General features: G+C 38.0%; 1 protein-coding gene across 3 annotated transcripts; it reads left to right on the forward strand.

Annotated features, from left to right (window-relative positions):
• The first annotated feature begins 1,884 nt into the window (after window positions 1–1,884).
• Window positions 1,885–17,134, forward strand: ZDBF2 (zinc finger DBF-type containing 2). Of its 3 annotated transcripts, XR_007777969.1 has the most exons (8): window positions 1,885–2,013; window positions 4,071–4,177; window positions 4,752–4,803; window positions 5,364–5,415; window positions 5,971–6,076; window positions 6,928–7,055; window positions 10,066–12,645; window positions 12,932–17,134. XR_007777969.1 is itself a non-coding variant. In XM_050976871.1 (7 exons), the coding sequence occupies exons 2-7, from the start codon at window positions 4,076–4,078 to the stop codon at window positions 12,044–12,046; spliced, it is 2,421 nt and encodes an 806-aa protein (XP_050832828.1). In that variant the 5' UTR covers window positions 1,885–2,013; window positions 4,071–4,075; the 3' UTR covers window positions 12,047–17,134. The 3 variants fall into 3 exon arrangements, 2 of the variants coding, with proteins under 2 accessions (XP_050832828.1, XP_050832829.1); XM_050976871.1 differs by having other exon boundaries at window positions 10,066–17,134; XM_050976872.1 differs by lacking the exons at window positions 1,885–2,013; window positions 4,071–4,177; window positions 4,752–4,803; ... (1 more) ...; window positions 5,971–6,076; window positions 6,928–7,055 and adding an exon at window positions 7,062–8,547 and having other exon boundaries at window positions 10,066–17,134.
• Window positions 17,135–17,428: the final 294 nt, after the last annotated feature.

Here is a 17,428-nt window from a genome sequence, read left to right on the forward strand (position 1 = left end):
TGGGTACAACTTTGACTTACATTTGGATAACAGAAGTGAAAACTACAAACCAAATCAAAGGAAAAGTAGAAAGCAACACAGTGAAAGGTAGGGGGCAGATTTTTAAAATCTGAATACATGAGTAAAGACACCAGCAGAGAGGAAAAAAAAAAGTCTGATGCTTACATTGCTTACATCAAGAGAAAGAATCATTTTTTAAGGGGAAGTTTGTCAGCCCTACTCAATGTTCATGCTCATATGTGAGGAGTAGTTCCCTAGCTGGGAAGAGGAGACTGAAGGACAGCAATCTCTCTCAATGCCTTACATGAATTTGAATCAAGGTGAAACCTCTAGCTCATAAATACAGAAAGAATTGAAAGCTAAAAAACACTTGGCAACACAAGACTAAATTCTACTATCTTTCCATGACAGTCCAAGAGATGGAATGTTACACTCTATCCTGCAAAAATATTCAGGAATATTCTGGGGACATGTTGCGTGGAATTATAAGACAGACTGCATAGATTTCTCAGAGCTAAAAAGGGCTTCTGTTTCTCATGAGCCATTCTGGAAAAGAAACTCCAGTGCCTCAGCTATGCAACCAAGCTTCCTTTGTTTCAATAAGCCATGGAGCTAGCAGAGCCACAGTAACTCACTAATCCTGCCATAAACCACCATAAAAGTAAACTATTTCAGCCTAAGATAACATGTCTACATATGTGTTTGCCACATGTTTAAACAATGAAGCTCTGCTGACATGCAATAATTTGGGCACGTGCCTGAGCCTTCCATGCGTGCAAATGCTCTCAGCTGAAAGTTCCATTTTTCCCAAGTTGTGGATCGTGCTAGGCAACAAAATATCATCAGGCAACTTTTGTTTTGTAATAAATATTTATTTTTCAAGATAGATAGCAGGAAAGATATATTCATAGGCATGCATGAATCAAAAGAATCCAACAGCAACTAAATTCAGCCTTCCTAAAGAGAGGCCTTCTACTCTCCTGTCATGTGAAATTTGTATTGAATTACTTGCTCAGCGTGGGTGGACATTTCTAAGCCGTGGTTTCATAATCACATAGCCACACAGCAGCTCCTTTTTACAGCAACCTCTTTAAATTTTCTGTATTGCAGCGCATTCAGGATTGTTTTCCCTCCATTGAACAATCCAAGCCTGTATCTGCACCTGTCTTCACACATAAGGGTGTTGTGTTGACTTTGTGTCTGCCTGGATTACTTAAAACACCCTGCGGCTTCAGCATAGTGAGAGAAATATGCAATGGCTGGTTTCCCACAGGAGATGAGATAAACGTTCAAAACCCTATAAATGAAAAAAAGAGAACCTGAGGAAAGGTCACATTCTTAAGCCCACTTAGAAGCAAAGCAGCTCTAGCATTACCTCTGGTAAAGTCAGACTTTAAGGTTCTGATAAAACCTACTTGAACAACCCACACCGTGCAAAGCAAGCTACTTTTAACGGCCGAGAATAAAATAAAATAAAATAGAATAAAATAAAATAGAATAAAATAAAATAAAATAAAATAAAATAAAATAAAATAAAATAAAATAAAATAAAATAAAATAACGCTTTAGCTTACTTTCAAGTACATTAAATAGTGTGTTTTGAAGGAGAAAATGACTAGTACAGTTGTTGAAATGAAACTTAGCTAAGAGGCTACTTTTCCGTAACCAAAAACACCCTGCCGGGGCTGACAAAAGACGCCACCCCGAGGCGTTCTGGAGCAGTTTTGCAGCCCGGGCTGCAGGAAGCGACGCTCCGGGGCTCCGTGCGAGCCGCGCCGAGCCGGCTCCCCACAGCCCGGCCCGCATGGCGGGTACAGGCCGGGATCCCGGGCGGGCGGAGCGTGGCTCTGAGGGAAGGAGGCGCCCGAGCCGGGGGGGGGGAGCAGCGGCCCGGGAACCGCAGCTCCCGCCATTCCCTTCGCGGGGCGCGGCCCGCCGACCCGGAGCAGGAAGCAGAGGATGGCGTCCCTTGACCCCAGGGCGGCACTGAAGAGCGAGCGGGGAGCGATGGAGGTGAGCCGGCGCCGGCAGCGGGGAAGCGGCAGTGGGCGGACAAGAGCGCGGGGCCGCCTCAGCGTCCCCTCAGCGCCCGGCCGCGGGTGGCGGCTCCCGGCGGGGCGGGGCGGGCGGAGCTCCCGCGGGCACGGCCGGCCCCGGTCCCTCGGCTGCTGGCCGGCCCTGCGGCTCCGCCCCGGGCGGCGGGGCCCGGAGCGAGACGGAGCGAGGCGGGGCGGGCACCGCGGGCTCGGAGCAGCCGGGACGGGAGCGGAGCCGCGCCTTGCGGTGAGGCCACGGGGCAGAGGCCGCTGCTGAGGGAGCTGCCGCCTCCCTGCTGTGGTAGCGCTGTGGGAAGGCACCTGCCTGTGCCTCTGTCTAGGGGAGGGACTCGTTCTCCCCCGGCCTGCCCAGCACAGCTGCTCTCAGGTGAAGGGGTGCATTTCGAAGAGCAGTTTTTATTGCCTTTTCGCCCTTTTTATTTTACTTGTTGCGGTGCAAGAGTGACACTGTCTGGAGTGTCACTCTTGAGGCTCTGGAGAGTTTATCTGATGCCTTTGACACCCAGGTACTATCAGAATGCACCACTGATTTTTTTTGTTTTTCTTTTAGATTATTTTTTAAAATTTTAATGTGTTTCATACCTTTTGGTTGTGTAGTTAAATATGATTGAAGATTTTCATTCTCTACCTGCTGTACACAGAGTAGTTCAATGAAGCCAAAACGAAGCATTGGTTTTAGAGACATCTGCTAAAATAGCTTTATTAGAGTTTTACAAAATCAAATATTTCTGTATGTACCTGTTTATACAGTTTATACATTTGTTACAATTTAAAGGATTTTTTGGTTGTAAAACATTTAAGCTTTATCTTGAACAGATAGTATTTATTTACTCTTAATCCAACAGTTTAAGATCGTGCCCACTGTAAATATCTTAACTAAGGCATAATTCTGCAGTCTTTCCTTGGACATCTGAAAAATCCTTTGTGGGTTTTTTAAAAAGTAAGGATCTCAGGCAACCCAGATTTTGACAAAATAAATAAAGCATCTACGAAGCAGATTTCCTTAATTTTATTAGCTTGTGGGTTGAGCTTGACTTCAGATGGTAAGCAAGCTGTATATCCTGTACACTAGTGGTTTTTCAAAACACTGATATAAAGAGAATAGGTTTTCCTCTAAGAAATTCCTCTAAGACAGCAGGTTTTCCTCCATCCTCCAACATACTGTCGAGGTGCTTTAATCTCCTTTTGGGGCAGTGGATGGGGATGAATGGTTGTGGTGTCCCCTGCTGGCTGTGGAGCTGTCTGACCGCCTCACCGTGGGGTTGTCTCCTCTGTGGTTGCTACACTTGCCACACTTTTAGCTTTATCGTAAGATTGTATATGTTCAGTAAGACTTCAAATAGCAGGAAATTTACTTCAAGCGGGTAGAACAAGTGATTTTACATAGAGCACCACTCATGAGGGATAGTAGGGATAGTTTTCTGTGGTTTTCCTTCACTTTCTTTCAGATCCTGGCAGTGTATAGGAAATAGAACAGGATGACTGAGATGAGTTGATCTGTCAAAAAAGCTTTTCTCAGCTGCCAGATGAAAAGGTTTATAGGAACAGCTGGGGTTTCTTGTTTATTTTGGCTTTTAATATTATTACATAAATTGAAACACGATTGGAAGTAGAAGGAGTTTGGTGTTTTGGTGGATTGTGTTGTTTTTGGGGGTGAGGGGCTGTTTAAAGTTGAGCTATTAAAATATTCCTTCTGACCATAACTGCTATAACAGCTGAAGTATTTTATCATGAGCAATGTATAGTCTCAGAAAGGACAACAATGTTTAGTACACAGGGCCCATGCGGAGGAAAGTAGAAAAAGTTATTCCAGAAGGAATGGTTAACATTTATATAGGAAAGACTGTCAAAATTACTTCCATATTAAAAAAGATATGCTGCAGACTTCAAAAAGATTTATCCATTTGTTCAACTGTTTGCAAAATGGTACAGAAAAATTTACATGCCTTAGGGCATGGAAAACATGCATTATTAATGCTATTTTAAAAGGCTCTTTTACTTCCATGTTGCCAGATGGGATGAGAGAAGTGTCCTGCACTGCAGATGGCCTCCTGTTTGACATTTATTGCTTGCTAGTCTGGATCCAGCTTTGGTGGATGAGGAAGGTTGGTGACTCTAAGGTAGGTACTAGAAAGCTGATTTAATGTTTACATTCCATAGCATAAAAGGCCTGTGTGACACCTGGAAGTCCTTTGTGTTTGGACACCCTAAAGCACATGACTGCTTGTTGCTGCAGTCATATTTTTACTATAAATTGTGAGATTCAAAATTGATTTGCAGATCTTTTGAGTAATAAGGCTTACTTTTCCAGCCTAGATAATTTCTTCGTGTAGTATAGGTCTCATATGTGTTTTCTTCCATATATTTCTTGTCTTAATTGTTAAGGCAACTTCGGAAATTAAGTAATTAAATTAATTTGACAAGGTTAGTGCTTAATAACCTAACAGGTTATTAAGGTATAATAGGTATAGTATTTGATTTCATTAATTAAAAGTTAGTCCCTTCTATCAAAACTAAAACATCCTGCTAAATGTAATATCAGGGTAACCTAGTAAAGCAGAAGTTCCTTTTTAGAATGCAGTTTCATTTAAATCAGGTATTGGTCTATGGCTGAAACAGTTTAGAGCTTTTAAAGAAGCTTCAGGATACACTGAGTATGAGGATGGACTGACTTTAAAAATTTTTTACTTACAGATGTTTGAGAGACTCAAACGATCTGATGAAGCTTCTGCTTCTTCAGCACAAGGTAAGAAGCTGAAAATGTTCAAAGTAGTTTTTGTTGCAGTTACATTTAAAAATGTAATAACTAGCAGTAGAAGTATTAGTTCATCTTGTAGTTCAATTGCTTACTTTGATTTCTTAAATTTCATTATGGAACTTAGATGGAAGGAGTGACTTCTGAATCATCCACAAGTTTTCCATGAAGGTGTAATTTTCTTGTCCTGTTGTAAGCTGTATGAGACATTTTACATTTTATCTCAGTAATTATGGATGTTGCCATACCAATGTAGATTGCCTAGTCTTGAACCCAGACAAATCAGTAGAAAAACTCCCTCACCCCAGCTATGAAAGAGTAAAGCTTATTTTAAGTTGTTGGATGAACTTTGCTGACAAAAGGATCTCTTCATGCTTTTTTGAACTTAGTAAACCGTTTATCTTCCTTTAAAATAGTAGTTTTGACAAATGTTAGAGAAGTAGCTAGGTGCAGGTAAAACTCTCCATCTCCTTGATACTCTGTTGGTTTTTGTGTTTTATACATGTGTTTGGTTGGTTGATTTCTTGGTTGTTGTTTTTGTTGTTCTGTAGGAATCCAAAGACATGGTGTTGAGGGCTCTCCACAACAGGACAGCAGTAGCAGGTAAGTTAGGTGATCTAACTGGCATCCAGCTTACTGCTTGCCAAAGATGGGAAGAATCTGCTTTACAGCCTTATCTGTGACCTTGTGTAATGGATGACAGTGCCACAAAATGGATTAGGTGTATGATTGGAGGTCCTTTGTATCTTACACCCAGGTACTGGTGAAAACTGTGGGGAAGGCATGTTGTAGTGCCCCAAACTGCTGTGTGGATGTCAAGTGTTTTTTGTCTTTTCTTCTTTTATTTCAAAATACTAACAAAAGAAAAATTAAAAGATGACTCTGCCTTTTTCTTTAGAGGCAGTTATTTTCAGATTTCAGCTAACTGTGCCGTCAAGCTGTTATCCTTTGTTCTGCATTTAGGAAAAAAGTTTTTTAGTGAAATTTGCTTGAGAATACTTTAAAATACATAGTCTCACCATTACAGTTCTAAAATGGAAACATTTATCTTGCAAGTTTTTCCCATCTGTGTAGTAAGGGAGATATTTAGAATTTTGATGCTAAGGACATGGATTGAACAACCCAACATGTCTTGACAAAATTACCTGCTTTTTTCAGTTTACACAGAAGAGGACCAGAACATCCTCGGCCTGGAGCATCCACTGTGCAAAATAGACAAGGATACTGCAACTGTTGCCACGTACACTACAGTAATCTGGAACAGGTGAGACAGCTTCTGCATAATTTGGCAGCAGATAGCAAGGAGTACCTAAGGCTTTATCAACTCATAAATATCTTTCTACACCAAACAACCAATACTTAGTGAAAAATGAGCAGTTTGTGAATTGCACGATGTGTGCCCTGAGGAAGATCCCTTGCTTATTTGTTACCTGTTGTAAAAGATGGCGATGGAGTGGCACAGCTGCTGCAGTCTGCTTTTCTGAAGTGCCACACAGCTCTGCATTGCATCCATTATGATTTTCTTTGTGTCTTTAATCATGAGATCTCTATATGTTTTAAAGTATTAGGGTTTTAGTAATATGGTAAATATCAAGGCTGGAGACGTTTGATCAATCATTTTCAGTTCTTCTATCCGTCTCCTGTCTTACAGACTTTTTAAATTTGAAAGTAGGAGCCTATTTAATCTTCTACACTTAAGAAAATTCTTGTTAATTTGAGTGAATTATAGGATGTTTGCTCATATGAAGTTCAATAATTTTATAAGCAATTTTAGATAGATTTATAGTATTTGTTCTGGTTAAGAGACTTGTGAGCAGCTGTGAGATTTGTGAGAGTACTTGTACTAGTTATAAGAGATTTATCAGCAGCTACCAGAACCACTAATTTAAGTTCCAACTCAGAAAGATGCTTCAATACATTCTAATATTATTTGAGACTGCCTAAACATACTTAAATCTTCTTTTACTATTTTAAAATCTTAATTGAGATTGTTTTCTTTTTATTTAAATATTTTCATAGCAATGGTGTAATGTTTAACCTGGGAAGGAATTTGTAGGAATAGGCCTGTGTGTTAGCAGTATTACTAGACTAATCATCTGCTGCATCTTTCCCCAGCACATTTTCAGCTCCCAGCACAGACATTTTACAACATACTGTAGGAATCGTACCGGTGCCAGTAGCTTGATGGAGCGTTTCCTTCAGGATGTTTTGCAGCATCATCCCCACAGATACCATGACAGCAGGTATAATACAGAAGGCTTTTTATTTTAATATGTGTTAGTGGAATGCATGTGTTATGGATTCCTGTATTTGTTCTACTGCTGAGCAGTAAATTTGGCTTATCTGAGGTGAAACTTGCTCAATGGAGACAATTGCTGTTTATCAGAAGACAAAACTTCACAAGTTATGGATTTGAAACAACACCACTAATAGCTTTTAAATGTGAAGACCTGAAAAAGAAGGAATGTATAGGTCAGCACTTACAATGGCAGACTGTACAATCTCACATGCATTCACAAATTCTTAAAATTTGAGCATTAGATGTTTTATTCTAAATATTTTAATTTTGAGCCTTACATACATACATATATATATATTTTTTTTTTAACATGTTTATTTTTTCATTATCCTTGCAGTTTGCCTGTTCAGTTAATACTTGAATTAAATTAATTGGCCAATTCATTAATGCTCAAGTTTTGAAAAGTGTTCTCTTTATTTATCATGTGCATGTTTCAAGAGTGATAAGAGGATCAGTGTGTTAAATTTTTCTCTATAGATGAAGGAAAATCAATTAAACCTCATTTGAAAAGTTTTGAAAGGCAGACAAAAATCCCAGTTTGATCCCAGTACAGAGCAGTGTTTCTCAACATGCAACTCTGCTATATGTCTTGACAAACAAGCAGAAGGGTGTTTTATCTGAAAGCACTCATTGGTATTGTCAGGGATGTGCCAGAACTAGCTAATATGCATGTTTATGCCAGACTAGCCCAGGACATGATTTACACATCACTACAAGTAAATAAATTGTCCTCCCATCTTAAATAAATAGATTTTATCGCACTATCAAGAATGTTCAGCATTTTTTGCTGTGGAGAAAATACAGGATTCACTTTAAGACAGGCTTCTCTGGAGGTGTCACTAATACAAGTTTGTTGCTTTGGTGAATGAAACCTACTAACAAGGAAAAACAATCTACCCAGGTTCCTCTAACTTGTTGGTAGAAGGAATAGAGTGAGAAAAATAATATACAAAATCTAGATTAAGTTGGAGGAAGAAGGGGGAACAGTAATCCCAAATCTAGACAGAGCTTGGAGGAAGAAAATTAAAGATGGAAAAGAAAGCATGAATAGATTTATGCTGTGGTCCTGCTCTGAAAAGAAAGTCATGATCTTAACTGACGCTCAAGGTAAGATTTTGATTCTCTTCTTTCTCATGTTAAAACACTTGGATTTTTATACAGTTTCACACAGTTCTTTAAATACCTGTTTTTACTGTTTAGCTGAATTCATACAAGGGATCTTTATGTGCACTTTTAAAAGATTATGGAAATATTTGTAAGACTTGATTTGTTTTACAGAACCAGTATACCTAGTAGTTATGTGGAAAAAGGAAAAATTCATCAGAGCTTTGCCTTATACTGAATTTCAAAGGATATTGTTGTTCTCCCCCAGTAAAAAAACAAAACAAAACCAAACACCCACAAACCATCAAATCATTCCTTCCTCCAAACACTTGGTATGTAAGTTTTTTACTTAAGGAAATAGTATTGAGCATTTTAGAAAGTAAATCTTCATTTTACTTAAGGGGGTAATTTGTAGCAAAACTGTCAAAAGTTCCTAACGATATAAAACTGTCGTTCTGTTCTCTTACCCCAGGGACATTTGCTTAAAAGGCATTTTTGAGAGGTGCTTGTAGGCTGTTAACTGAGCTAGAGACCTAGGAGTTTGCTATAGTTTCTCCATATGAAAATCTATTCAGTTTTATATTCAGTCATTCAGCAAGGTCCAAATGCCAGGATGCAAAGATGTTCCACGCAAAGATGGAAGAACCCTGAAGTCAGGAAATTAAAAAGATTAGTGCTGTTGCATCTGGCATTCCCTTTAGGTCCTATTTCAGAGCTTAGGTGACCAAGAATTTGTGCAAGGGCAACACAGCATTTCAGATGATAGGCATTGTTTGATCATCTGATGTATTTGATTACTCTGCATTCATGTAGTAATAGTTCTTTTTAAATGTTTCATTATATGAGATTTCTCTTGCTTACTCAGTCCTAAACCCCTTAGCTGTATGTAGTTTTAGTTATATAACCAAGGAAATTACTGTACTATAAAATTTGTTTACAATACTAATGTTAGCTGATGTCTGCCATGTATTAAAGTAAGCATCCATTGGGGTCTCACAAGATGGTTATAATTTTTGAGTGAAACACAATATTCCCTTCTTCAGTTATATTTACATATTTTAAAAATTGTTTTCATTGCATTTGCCTGGCTGCTACACATGAAAGCCTTGTGGGTTCCTGTGTTGCATAGGAAAAATAGTCCTTATCTGTCAGCTGTGTTAATTCTGAAAGACACAAACCCTTGTGTTTGAGGCAGTCTTAAAGACAGAACTGCCAGTTACAGAATATATAAAAATCTGTTGTCACAGCAAGGCTGAACCATCCTAACTTGGCTTCTTGCAGGAGTGAGTCAGAAGCTGTGGTATGTCTGAGAAACAGTAAACATGGAATTCCTTGGCCACATGTGCAGAGTTCCTATCAGGCAGCCATAATTTGTAGGGAAAAGGGCATTTATACTCAACAATGGTTTTATACTGTGTCCTATTATTATGTTCCATTTCTCTACAAAAGCTTGATTTTAAGTAATGATAGTATGACCAGTGAAATCACATCTTTATAGGCTTACCACTTCAAACAAAGAAAATATCTTTGCTTTTTCTGGTCTGCTGTATTTATAAAATTACAATAATCTATGCTTGGCCGTTCTTAATTGATGATTGCATAAAGAGGGTGCTAGACTAATGCCCAAATTGTTATCTTTAGCTTTGTGGAGCATTTTCCCCTCCATAATTAAAAAAAAAAATTAGTATCTCTGAGATAGAACAACAGAAATAGTAATTTCAGTTTGTTCATTAGAAGTGATGCAGTCTAGGTAATGACTCTTAAAAAAACCCTACACTGCTGTTTTTTGAAAAATTGTAAGCATATTTACAGTATTTATTTAAGCTGTTTTTTTCTCCTCTCTCCTTTAGACCAACCTATGATGACATGCCATTCCCCGTCACTCTGGAGGCTCCTAGGATTTCTTGCCTGTCCTCAGAAGAGCTGCAGAAAAAGAGGAATAGTGAGAAACAGGAGATTTCCAACAAAGACCAGGAGTCCATTCGTGAAATAGGCTCTTCTGCTCCATGCCTGTCTCGTGAGGGCACAAAGAAAACTTTTGTCACACAAGCAGGTTTTCAAAAACTACAAAGAGGCCAGGAATGTGCTCCAGGAATATCCCAGCAGTCTGTTGGCATTTGTAGTGATAAGAAATGGGTAAATCTGAAACATGCTCGAATTGCAGATCATAGCCATGAAGGTCAGTCTACAGCTGTGAGCTCTGTACCTCAGCAGTTTTCTCTCAGTCCTACAAGCCACAGTTCCTCTGTTAATCCTAAAACAGGAAAAAATGTTAGGGATTTGGCAGCATCAAATCTGTTTCTGCGTAGAGGATGTGATGAAAGAGCGGTGGAGGTCTGCAGTAGGGATGTGTTATTGAACCCACGCTTGAATCCTGCTCCAGCAATGGCTCACCCAAAATGCCCTTCAGTTTCTCATCAGAATCCTACACACAGCCACAGTAATTCTTCCTTTATTACCTCAGGTCAGTCTCTCTCAAAGCGAGATAATTTACGAACTCAGGATGAAACTCTGGTGTCTGATCTCCATCTCAGGGATACTGTGGGTATCAGCAGCTCCCTAGATCTTGGGACATCCCCACAGCTAGCAAGATGCAAAAACATGAAGACAAACAGAGGTGATGAAAATTCAGTGGATGAAACTATTGAAGATGTAATTGTGAAATACTGCCATGAAACTACATCTGAAGAAATTTATTTCAAAAAAGAGAATAATCCCAATGTACCTTTTTCATCACTTCTGGACCATACCAATTTAGAGGGCTCTGAAATGAGTTTTGACTGTGATGCACCAATACAGGTAGGAACACATTTACCCAAGGCAGCTATAAAAGATATAGAATTCCTGAAAGAGGTCCAAGTATGTTTGCAAGATAAGGACTATGGAACACAGCTCTCTTCTGTTTTAAAAACTGAATCATTAGAGAAAATAGAAGCAGTGAAAAAGGATGTCGGAGTTCATCCCGAAGAACCAGTTCTTCCAGCCCTGCCTCACGTGCCTCCTTCTTTTGTGGGAAAAACTTGGTCTCAAATAATGTATGAAGATGATATAAAAATTGAAGAACTTGTGCGTGATTTCAGGGAAGGTCGTTTTCGCTGCTACTTCAACAGTGAATCCTCAGCCAATTGTGCAGGGAAGAGAATGAAGAAAAAAAAGCAGAAGGATGAAAAAAGGATCAATATTATTGAGGGTAATAGAACAGAAAGTGCACCAGTTAAGGCACTGCCAGAATTTAATGATGTATTAAGTGTTGGCTCTGATTTGGATAACCCGTCTTTAGCCTCAGATACACTATGCAACCCACAAATTGTAAAAATGCCTAGGAAAAGGACATGGCGCCTGGCTTCAAGGTGTCAGGTGGTTAAAGTCAGCCATGGCACCCAAACAAGTCTGTTGAACTACCCTGTAGTAAAAAGGAAAATGTCTAGAAGGGAATCTGATCCAGCTGATCAGAAAGCAAGCATTGCGTTGCTGGAGAATGAAAAAACTCCAGACATGAAAACTAGACTATGTGCCCTTAAACTTCCAGAGTCCTACAGCAAGATCATGAGTCCTGTTCAGCCCAAGACAGTGGTGTATGTACTCTCGTGCCCAGAGGTAAAACAGTGCAAAGGTAAACCTATAGATATTCCCAAGATGAGGAAGAATCATCATTCCACAGATAGCAAGGACTCTGTAAGATATAAATACAAACAGTGTTCTCTCAAGTATTATGACCCACTGACAAATCGAATTCTGAAAACGCCTCCTAAAGTACAGTTGGAGAAAAGGCCAAAAAGCCCTCTCATGTTCGACAGCTTTTCAGAAGCCTCAGCTTTGATGCAAACATGAAGAAACTAGCTGATACACAGAGAGAAGGCACGCCATCAAAGTCACTCAATTGGTCAGACTTCTGTAGTTCTTCTTCAGCATCTCTCCTGCCTGATCAAGATAAAGGGAATGATGCAGCTTCAAGTCAAAAGGCAGATGGACCATCTGTTGCCACAGAAAAAACAGATTGTCTTGTATCTGAGAACTCTTTTAAACACCTAATCATTTCACCTTTGAACTCTGTGATAGAAGGAGATTATAGATTAATTCCATTTAATAGAATTACCAAAACTCCTCTGACCTCCATTAGGAGTGAGTGGTCAGAGAGGGAGACTCCAAAAGCAATATGGAAGAGAAAAGAAGGCACTAACAAAGAACCAGCTTTTTCCAGAAAGGCTGCAGGATCTAAGTCTGTCAGATGTACTCTTGCTAGGAGAGGAAACAGAGTGACCACAGGCAAACAAACGTCCAGAACTAAAAAACAACAGAAAGAGGGGATGAGAAGACAACTTCAGCCTTGTGCCCAGAAATCTGCTTTCTCCATACACAGGTGCCAGACAAGGAAAACTACAGTGGGAAAGCACCCTAAGAAAGAAAAGCCTGATGCTAAAAAATTAAAGGTGAGGAGGAAACCAAAAAGGGCCTTTCTGAACTCAACAGTTGTAACAGGGATTCCTGAAAAAAGGCAGAAAGTCACATCAGAATCTTTTCCCAAGAAACCAGAGCAAGCTTCCTCCAAAGTCAGGAGCTGGGAAGTAAGTGGAGATCGGGGTCATCCTGGCACTGTGAGCCGGCGCTCTACAAGAACCTCTGCTGTACCATTACTTCGAAACTGCCTTGTTCTACCAGGTGAGAGCTAGCTACCAAAAGAACTTCTTTTTTTCTTTTTTTTTTTTTTTTTTATAGCCAGCACCTGGAAGAAGGAAGGAGGAAAAAAAGAGGCCATAGAGAAGTGAAGTTGAAGTGCTAGAGCTCCAGAAAGTGCAAAGCCAGTCTAATGTGAAATAAATAAAACTGTAAACTCAGCTCTTGTTCCTGGAATATGGGGACACAATGTATTGCACTGTTCTACTGTGTAAAGCTGCAGAAATTGTGGATTTGATTTAAAAGCACTTATAATCATATTTACTAGTCTTCACTGTCCATCAGCAAAATGACCTTGAATGGTATCATATTGTTATTATGGTATTATCAGTGCGTAACAGTGCACTATAATAAGGTAATTTAGAAGCTCTGTTAATTAATTGTGCCTATTTAATTTTTTTCACGTAATTCTAAAGTGCAGAAGATGACTCACTTGCTATGCTAGAAGTATAATGAAGACACATCAATCAGGGCTGAAATCTGTGTATGTATTTTGTGTTTGTATATATGTGCACCTTCTTCAACACATAATATATACTTGCCTGTGGAATGGCATTAAAATTAATACAGTATGATACAATTCAGATCAATTCAGTGCTTTCTTGAAATGAAATATAATTTTACACATTTTTCTATTGACTTCTTTGTTCCTGAAATCATGTCCAAAGTTTTTTTTTTTTTTTTGGACTGAAAGTCACTGTGGGCTCTCATCAAGCAATAATGGACCATGCTGGTAAGGAAATATGTCTCCTTAGGGGACTGTTCAAATGGTGGTAGCTGAAGCTAAAAGAAATATAGGGTTATGTTTGGGGGCTTTTTTGTTTGTTTCTAATACCTTGTTGAATAAGTTTGTAGGTGAATTTCACATTCCTTAGTGAGGGGGATGGAAAAGTTGTAATGCAGACAAATAGCAGCAAATTGTTTCAGAATGTCAGGCTTGAGTTTGGGGTTCTATGCTTTTCTGGCTTTATTTGGTATAGTGTTGGTTAAATTTTTATGGACTAGAGTTCAAACTTCCTTTCTAAATTTTCAGTAAAATATTTATAAACCTAACACAGCATCCATTTAAATGTATTAGAGTTCAAATATTTGGTTAAAAAGCCTGGTTGAATAAAAATTATATTCCATAGAGATTCAAGTTTGGCCCCTGGTATTCCATCTACTATGGTTTTATGGCAAAAAAAGCCCCAAAACCATGGTGGTTTGGCTTAGTTTTCTCTCTTTTTTTAATAGCTGTTATGATGACAGTTTATTTGATGTGCTTAGGAGACATAAAGCCAGTCTCACGGGTGTTTCTGTGCTTTAAAACTTAAGATTAATGGTTCATTTACAGTAAATTAAGCACACAGTTAAACATCATCATAATCCAGGCTTTGGTTTTTGAATCTTCAGTTTGATATATTATATAATCTGTTTGGCCTTGAAGGTCTTCATAAATTCTCTAGTGGTACAATACATTTTTCAGAACACAAGAAAAGCATGGAAAAGAGCAGACTTTGCCGTCTCTGGCATTGAACATATCTGTGCATTTTCCCCCCAGAAAACAAAACTGTTCTTGATTCTTCATTCACTTCTTTTTGAAGTGTCAAGGGTCACAGATTTGGGCTGAGATGAAGGTGGACTTGGAAATGGTTTATTTTAATATGCAGTACCTGAAGGAAATATAAAAGCTGTCATCATAAACCACATGTTCAGAGAATATTTTGAGGATGTTTTTAATGTATGTGCATATTTCCTAAGATAAGTAAAAGATGGGCATGTGTCAGCTGGAAAGTAAGTTCCTTTACAAGTCAAATATGATCTGACAGATTTTTTTATTTGTTTTGTTTTAATTTATTTTATTTTTTATATAAAAGTTGATTTCTTTGGATGAATTTTCCTATGGTTGTCTGTAGACACAGAATCTTATGACTGTATTGCAAGTCACTGGAAAATGAAGGGCTGTAATATAAATTTTTATAGCCCTCCACTAATTGTGCCTGTATAATTTAATATTTTGTCTAATATAAAACTGATGTTTTTAAAGCAAAGTTTTAAAGGAATGGTTTTTATAGAAAGGCTAATTTTTAGATAAAGCAAAAGAAGATTTTTAAATAAATTTGTTTTAAAGCAAAGCTTTAACTATAGATAAGTCCCATTCTAACATATTTTTATGGTACAAGAATGTTTTCCTATTTAACTTCTTCCATCTTATTTTTCACAGTATTTCACACGTGAAGAGCATGAATTATTTTGTGTGTGAATAAGTTTTAATGTACATTGTACTTTAAGAACACTAGTATATAATTGTTTAGAGTCAAAATACTGTTCTCCATACTCATTCATTGTACATTTGTATTATTTCAGTGCACAACTTTTCCTTGAAATCTTGAGTAATAAAGATGTGTTGAGGACTATAAATTACTAATATTTTTAGACTGTAATGTCTTTTGTTATTGGTAATAGACCCTCTTATCAGGGTGGGATTTTTAGAAGAAAAATGTTCTATTTAAATAAGAGTGTAAGTAGCTATATATTTTTCTTAAAAAAAAGGAAAAAACCCCCAAAAAAAGTATGTAAGAATTTATTAGAAGAATAAGACTTGAGGTACAAGTCTGGAAACATTTTTGTAGTTCATATTGTCAAGCTAAGGTTTACTGTAGGCTTGGATATTAATCTGTGCCTCACTTCTGAATATTCAGAAACCTCTTCTGTGCATGCTCAATGACCACTAGGAAAAAGAGGAAAGACTGTGATGTGAGAAGTAAAAGAAGAAGCTGCTTTGGAATGAGAATTATGAACATATTTGCAAAACAAAATATTGCAAAGATCCTCAGGATCATGTGCAAGAAGGAGAAAATTCTGGGGTCTTGAGAAATAGGCAGGCACTTTCCTGTTAGATAAGTAATGGAGTTTCTGCCATTATGGGATAGAACATTGTTTCATTAGCAGCATGGCTGATATTTCATAGCTTGGTTGTGAAGTCTACAGCAATGGCAAACTTGAGAACTGAAATACTTTCTCTCCAAAATTGGTGGGTGGGTTGGTTGGTTTTGGGTGATATTTCTTGTTTCTATTTTTGTTTATGGTTTTTTCCCTTTTGTATTTTTTTTTTTTGATAGGGGGATGTGATCTGAGTTCTTTTGATGTTAGTGGACAAAGAGACAAAGGGATTTTGTCAGTGTTTGCATGTCTTGACATAGAGAAGCAAGAAAAGAGCTGGAGTAGAGAGGAGTAAAGTCATGCTTTTTGAATTAACTTGGCAGCAGTTAGAACCAGTATCTTCCTTAATAGAAGAGAAAAATGTTACTATTTCTTCTTTAGTACGTATGCTATTTTGACCTGTAAGTTTGTTGTTTTTATTACACATTCATAATTTTTAAAAAGTCTCCCCACGTAAAGTACTCATTCAGCCTTTCAAAACAGTCTTATTCTAAGCAGATAGATTTTTATTATTTATTAGGATTGTGAACCATGAGTGTGACTCCATCATATTGTGTCAGGTGCTAACCAAACATAAAATAGCAATCCCCCAAAACTTCAGATATCTGACACTTGCTCCTCGCAGTTCTTCAGTTAATTTTCTGATAGGATTTTTTGCTCTCTTCTTTCTGACAGGTTTGTATCCAATGTTCTGGTAATTGTGTTATGAAAGTACCCCTCTCTGGGACTCAGATAAATAAGATTATTTCTGTTTTTAATGAGCCTATGGGTTCATCTGAAATTGTGTTTTAAGTTTCGTGCTGATTTTGTGCCCAAATGAGAATGTGTTTTGTGGTTTTCATGTTGTTACTATTGATAATGTATTTTGCAATAATTTTGCTTGATGTTGTAATTTTTTATCTGTTTATCTCTTTTGTCTGTGGTTGTTTGACATTGTAAGGATACAGCGATACTACAGACTGGTTCAGTGGTGTTGCTGGATGTTCTTTCTCTGTATCTTCTGCTCATTTTATTTCAGATTTTATTGTTTCCATTGTTTTTCTCAGTCACTTATTTGGATTTCTTTTTTTATGTTGTAAGAGCTAAATTTCAGGGCAGTATGTTCTGTTTGGAAGTAAATCAGTGACAGGTGACAGAAGAGGATGTTGTCCCAGTCTGAAGTGCAGAGGGCAGGTTGGCACAGGTGCCCCTGTGCTTGGGAGTCTGTTTTATGTCACTGAATAGTGTGAAACAGGAGTGGGATGATGATTCTTGATTCCTTTGCCAGTCTTCCTTTCTTCTTCCTTTGGGGTCACTCTGCCTGAGAACAAAGTAATCTGAACTCATACTGGAAATAAGGGGTTTTCAACTTTTGTTGTTTTGGGGACAGATAGGAAAAGTAAAATGTATCTCTTTCACTAATGTAACTAAAATCACTGAATTTTTGCCTTTAATGTTTTACCTGCTGAATTACAGCATTCCTGATAATATTTTTCAGAAAAATTTGTAATAGGATAGTTCTGAGCATGCCCAGAAGCAAAGGTTTTGTTCCTTGTTTGTTTTGCACTTATAAATTCATTCATTCCTTCAGCAGAACAAATCTTGTTTTAATAAAATAAAGACTGAATATGTGCTTTT

The sequence above is a fragment of the Serinus canaria genome, chromosome 7 (assembly GCF_022539315.1).
Source record: "Serinus canaria isolate serCan28SL12 chromosome 7, serCan2020, whole genome shotgun sequence".
In the NCBI taxonomy this organism is placed as follows: Eukaryota; Metazoa; Chordata; class Aves; order Passeriformes; family Fringillidae; genus Serinus; species Serinus canaria.

What these genes read in the sequence shown, in the direction of transcription:
- ZDBF2 (XM_050976871.1), top strand. Translation starts at nt 4,076, where the DNA reads ATGAGAGAAGTGTCCTGCACTGCAGATGGCCTCCTGTTTGACATTTAT. An exon ending in TTCTGCTTCTTCAGCACAAG is followed by an intron (nt 4,804 to 5,363) that starts GTAAGAAGCTGA and finishes GTTGTTCTGTAG; the next exon opens with GAATCCAAAGACATGGTGTT. An exon ending in CACAGATACCATGACAGCAG is followed by an intron (nt 7,056 to 10,065) that starts GTATAATACAGA and finishes TCTCTCCTTTAG; the next exon opens with ACCAACCTATGATGACATGC.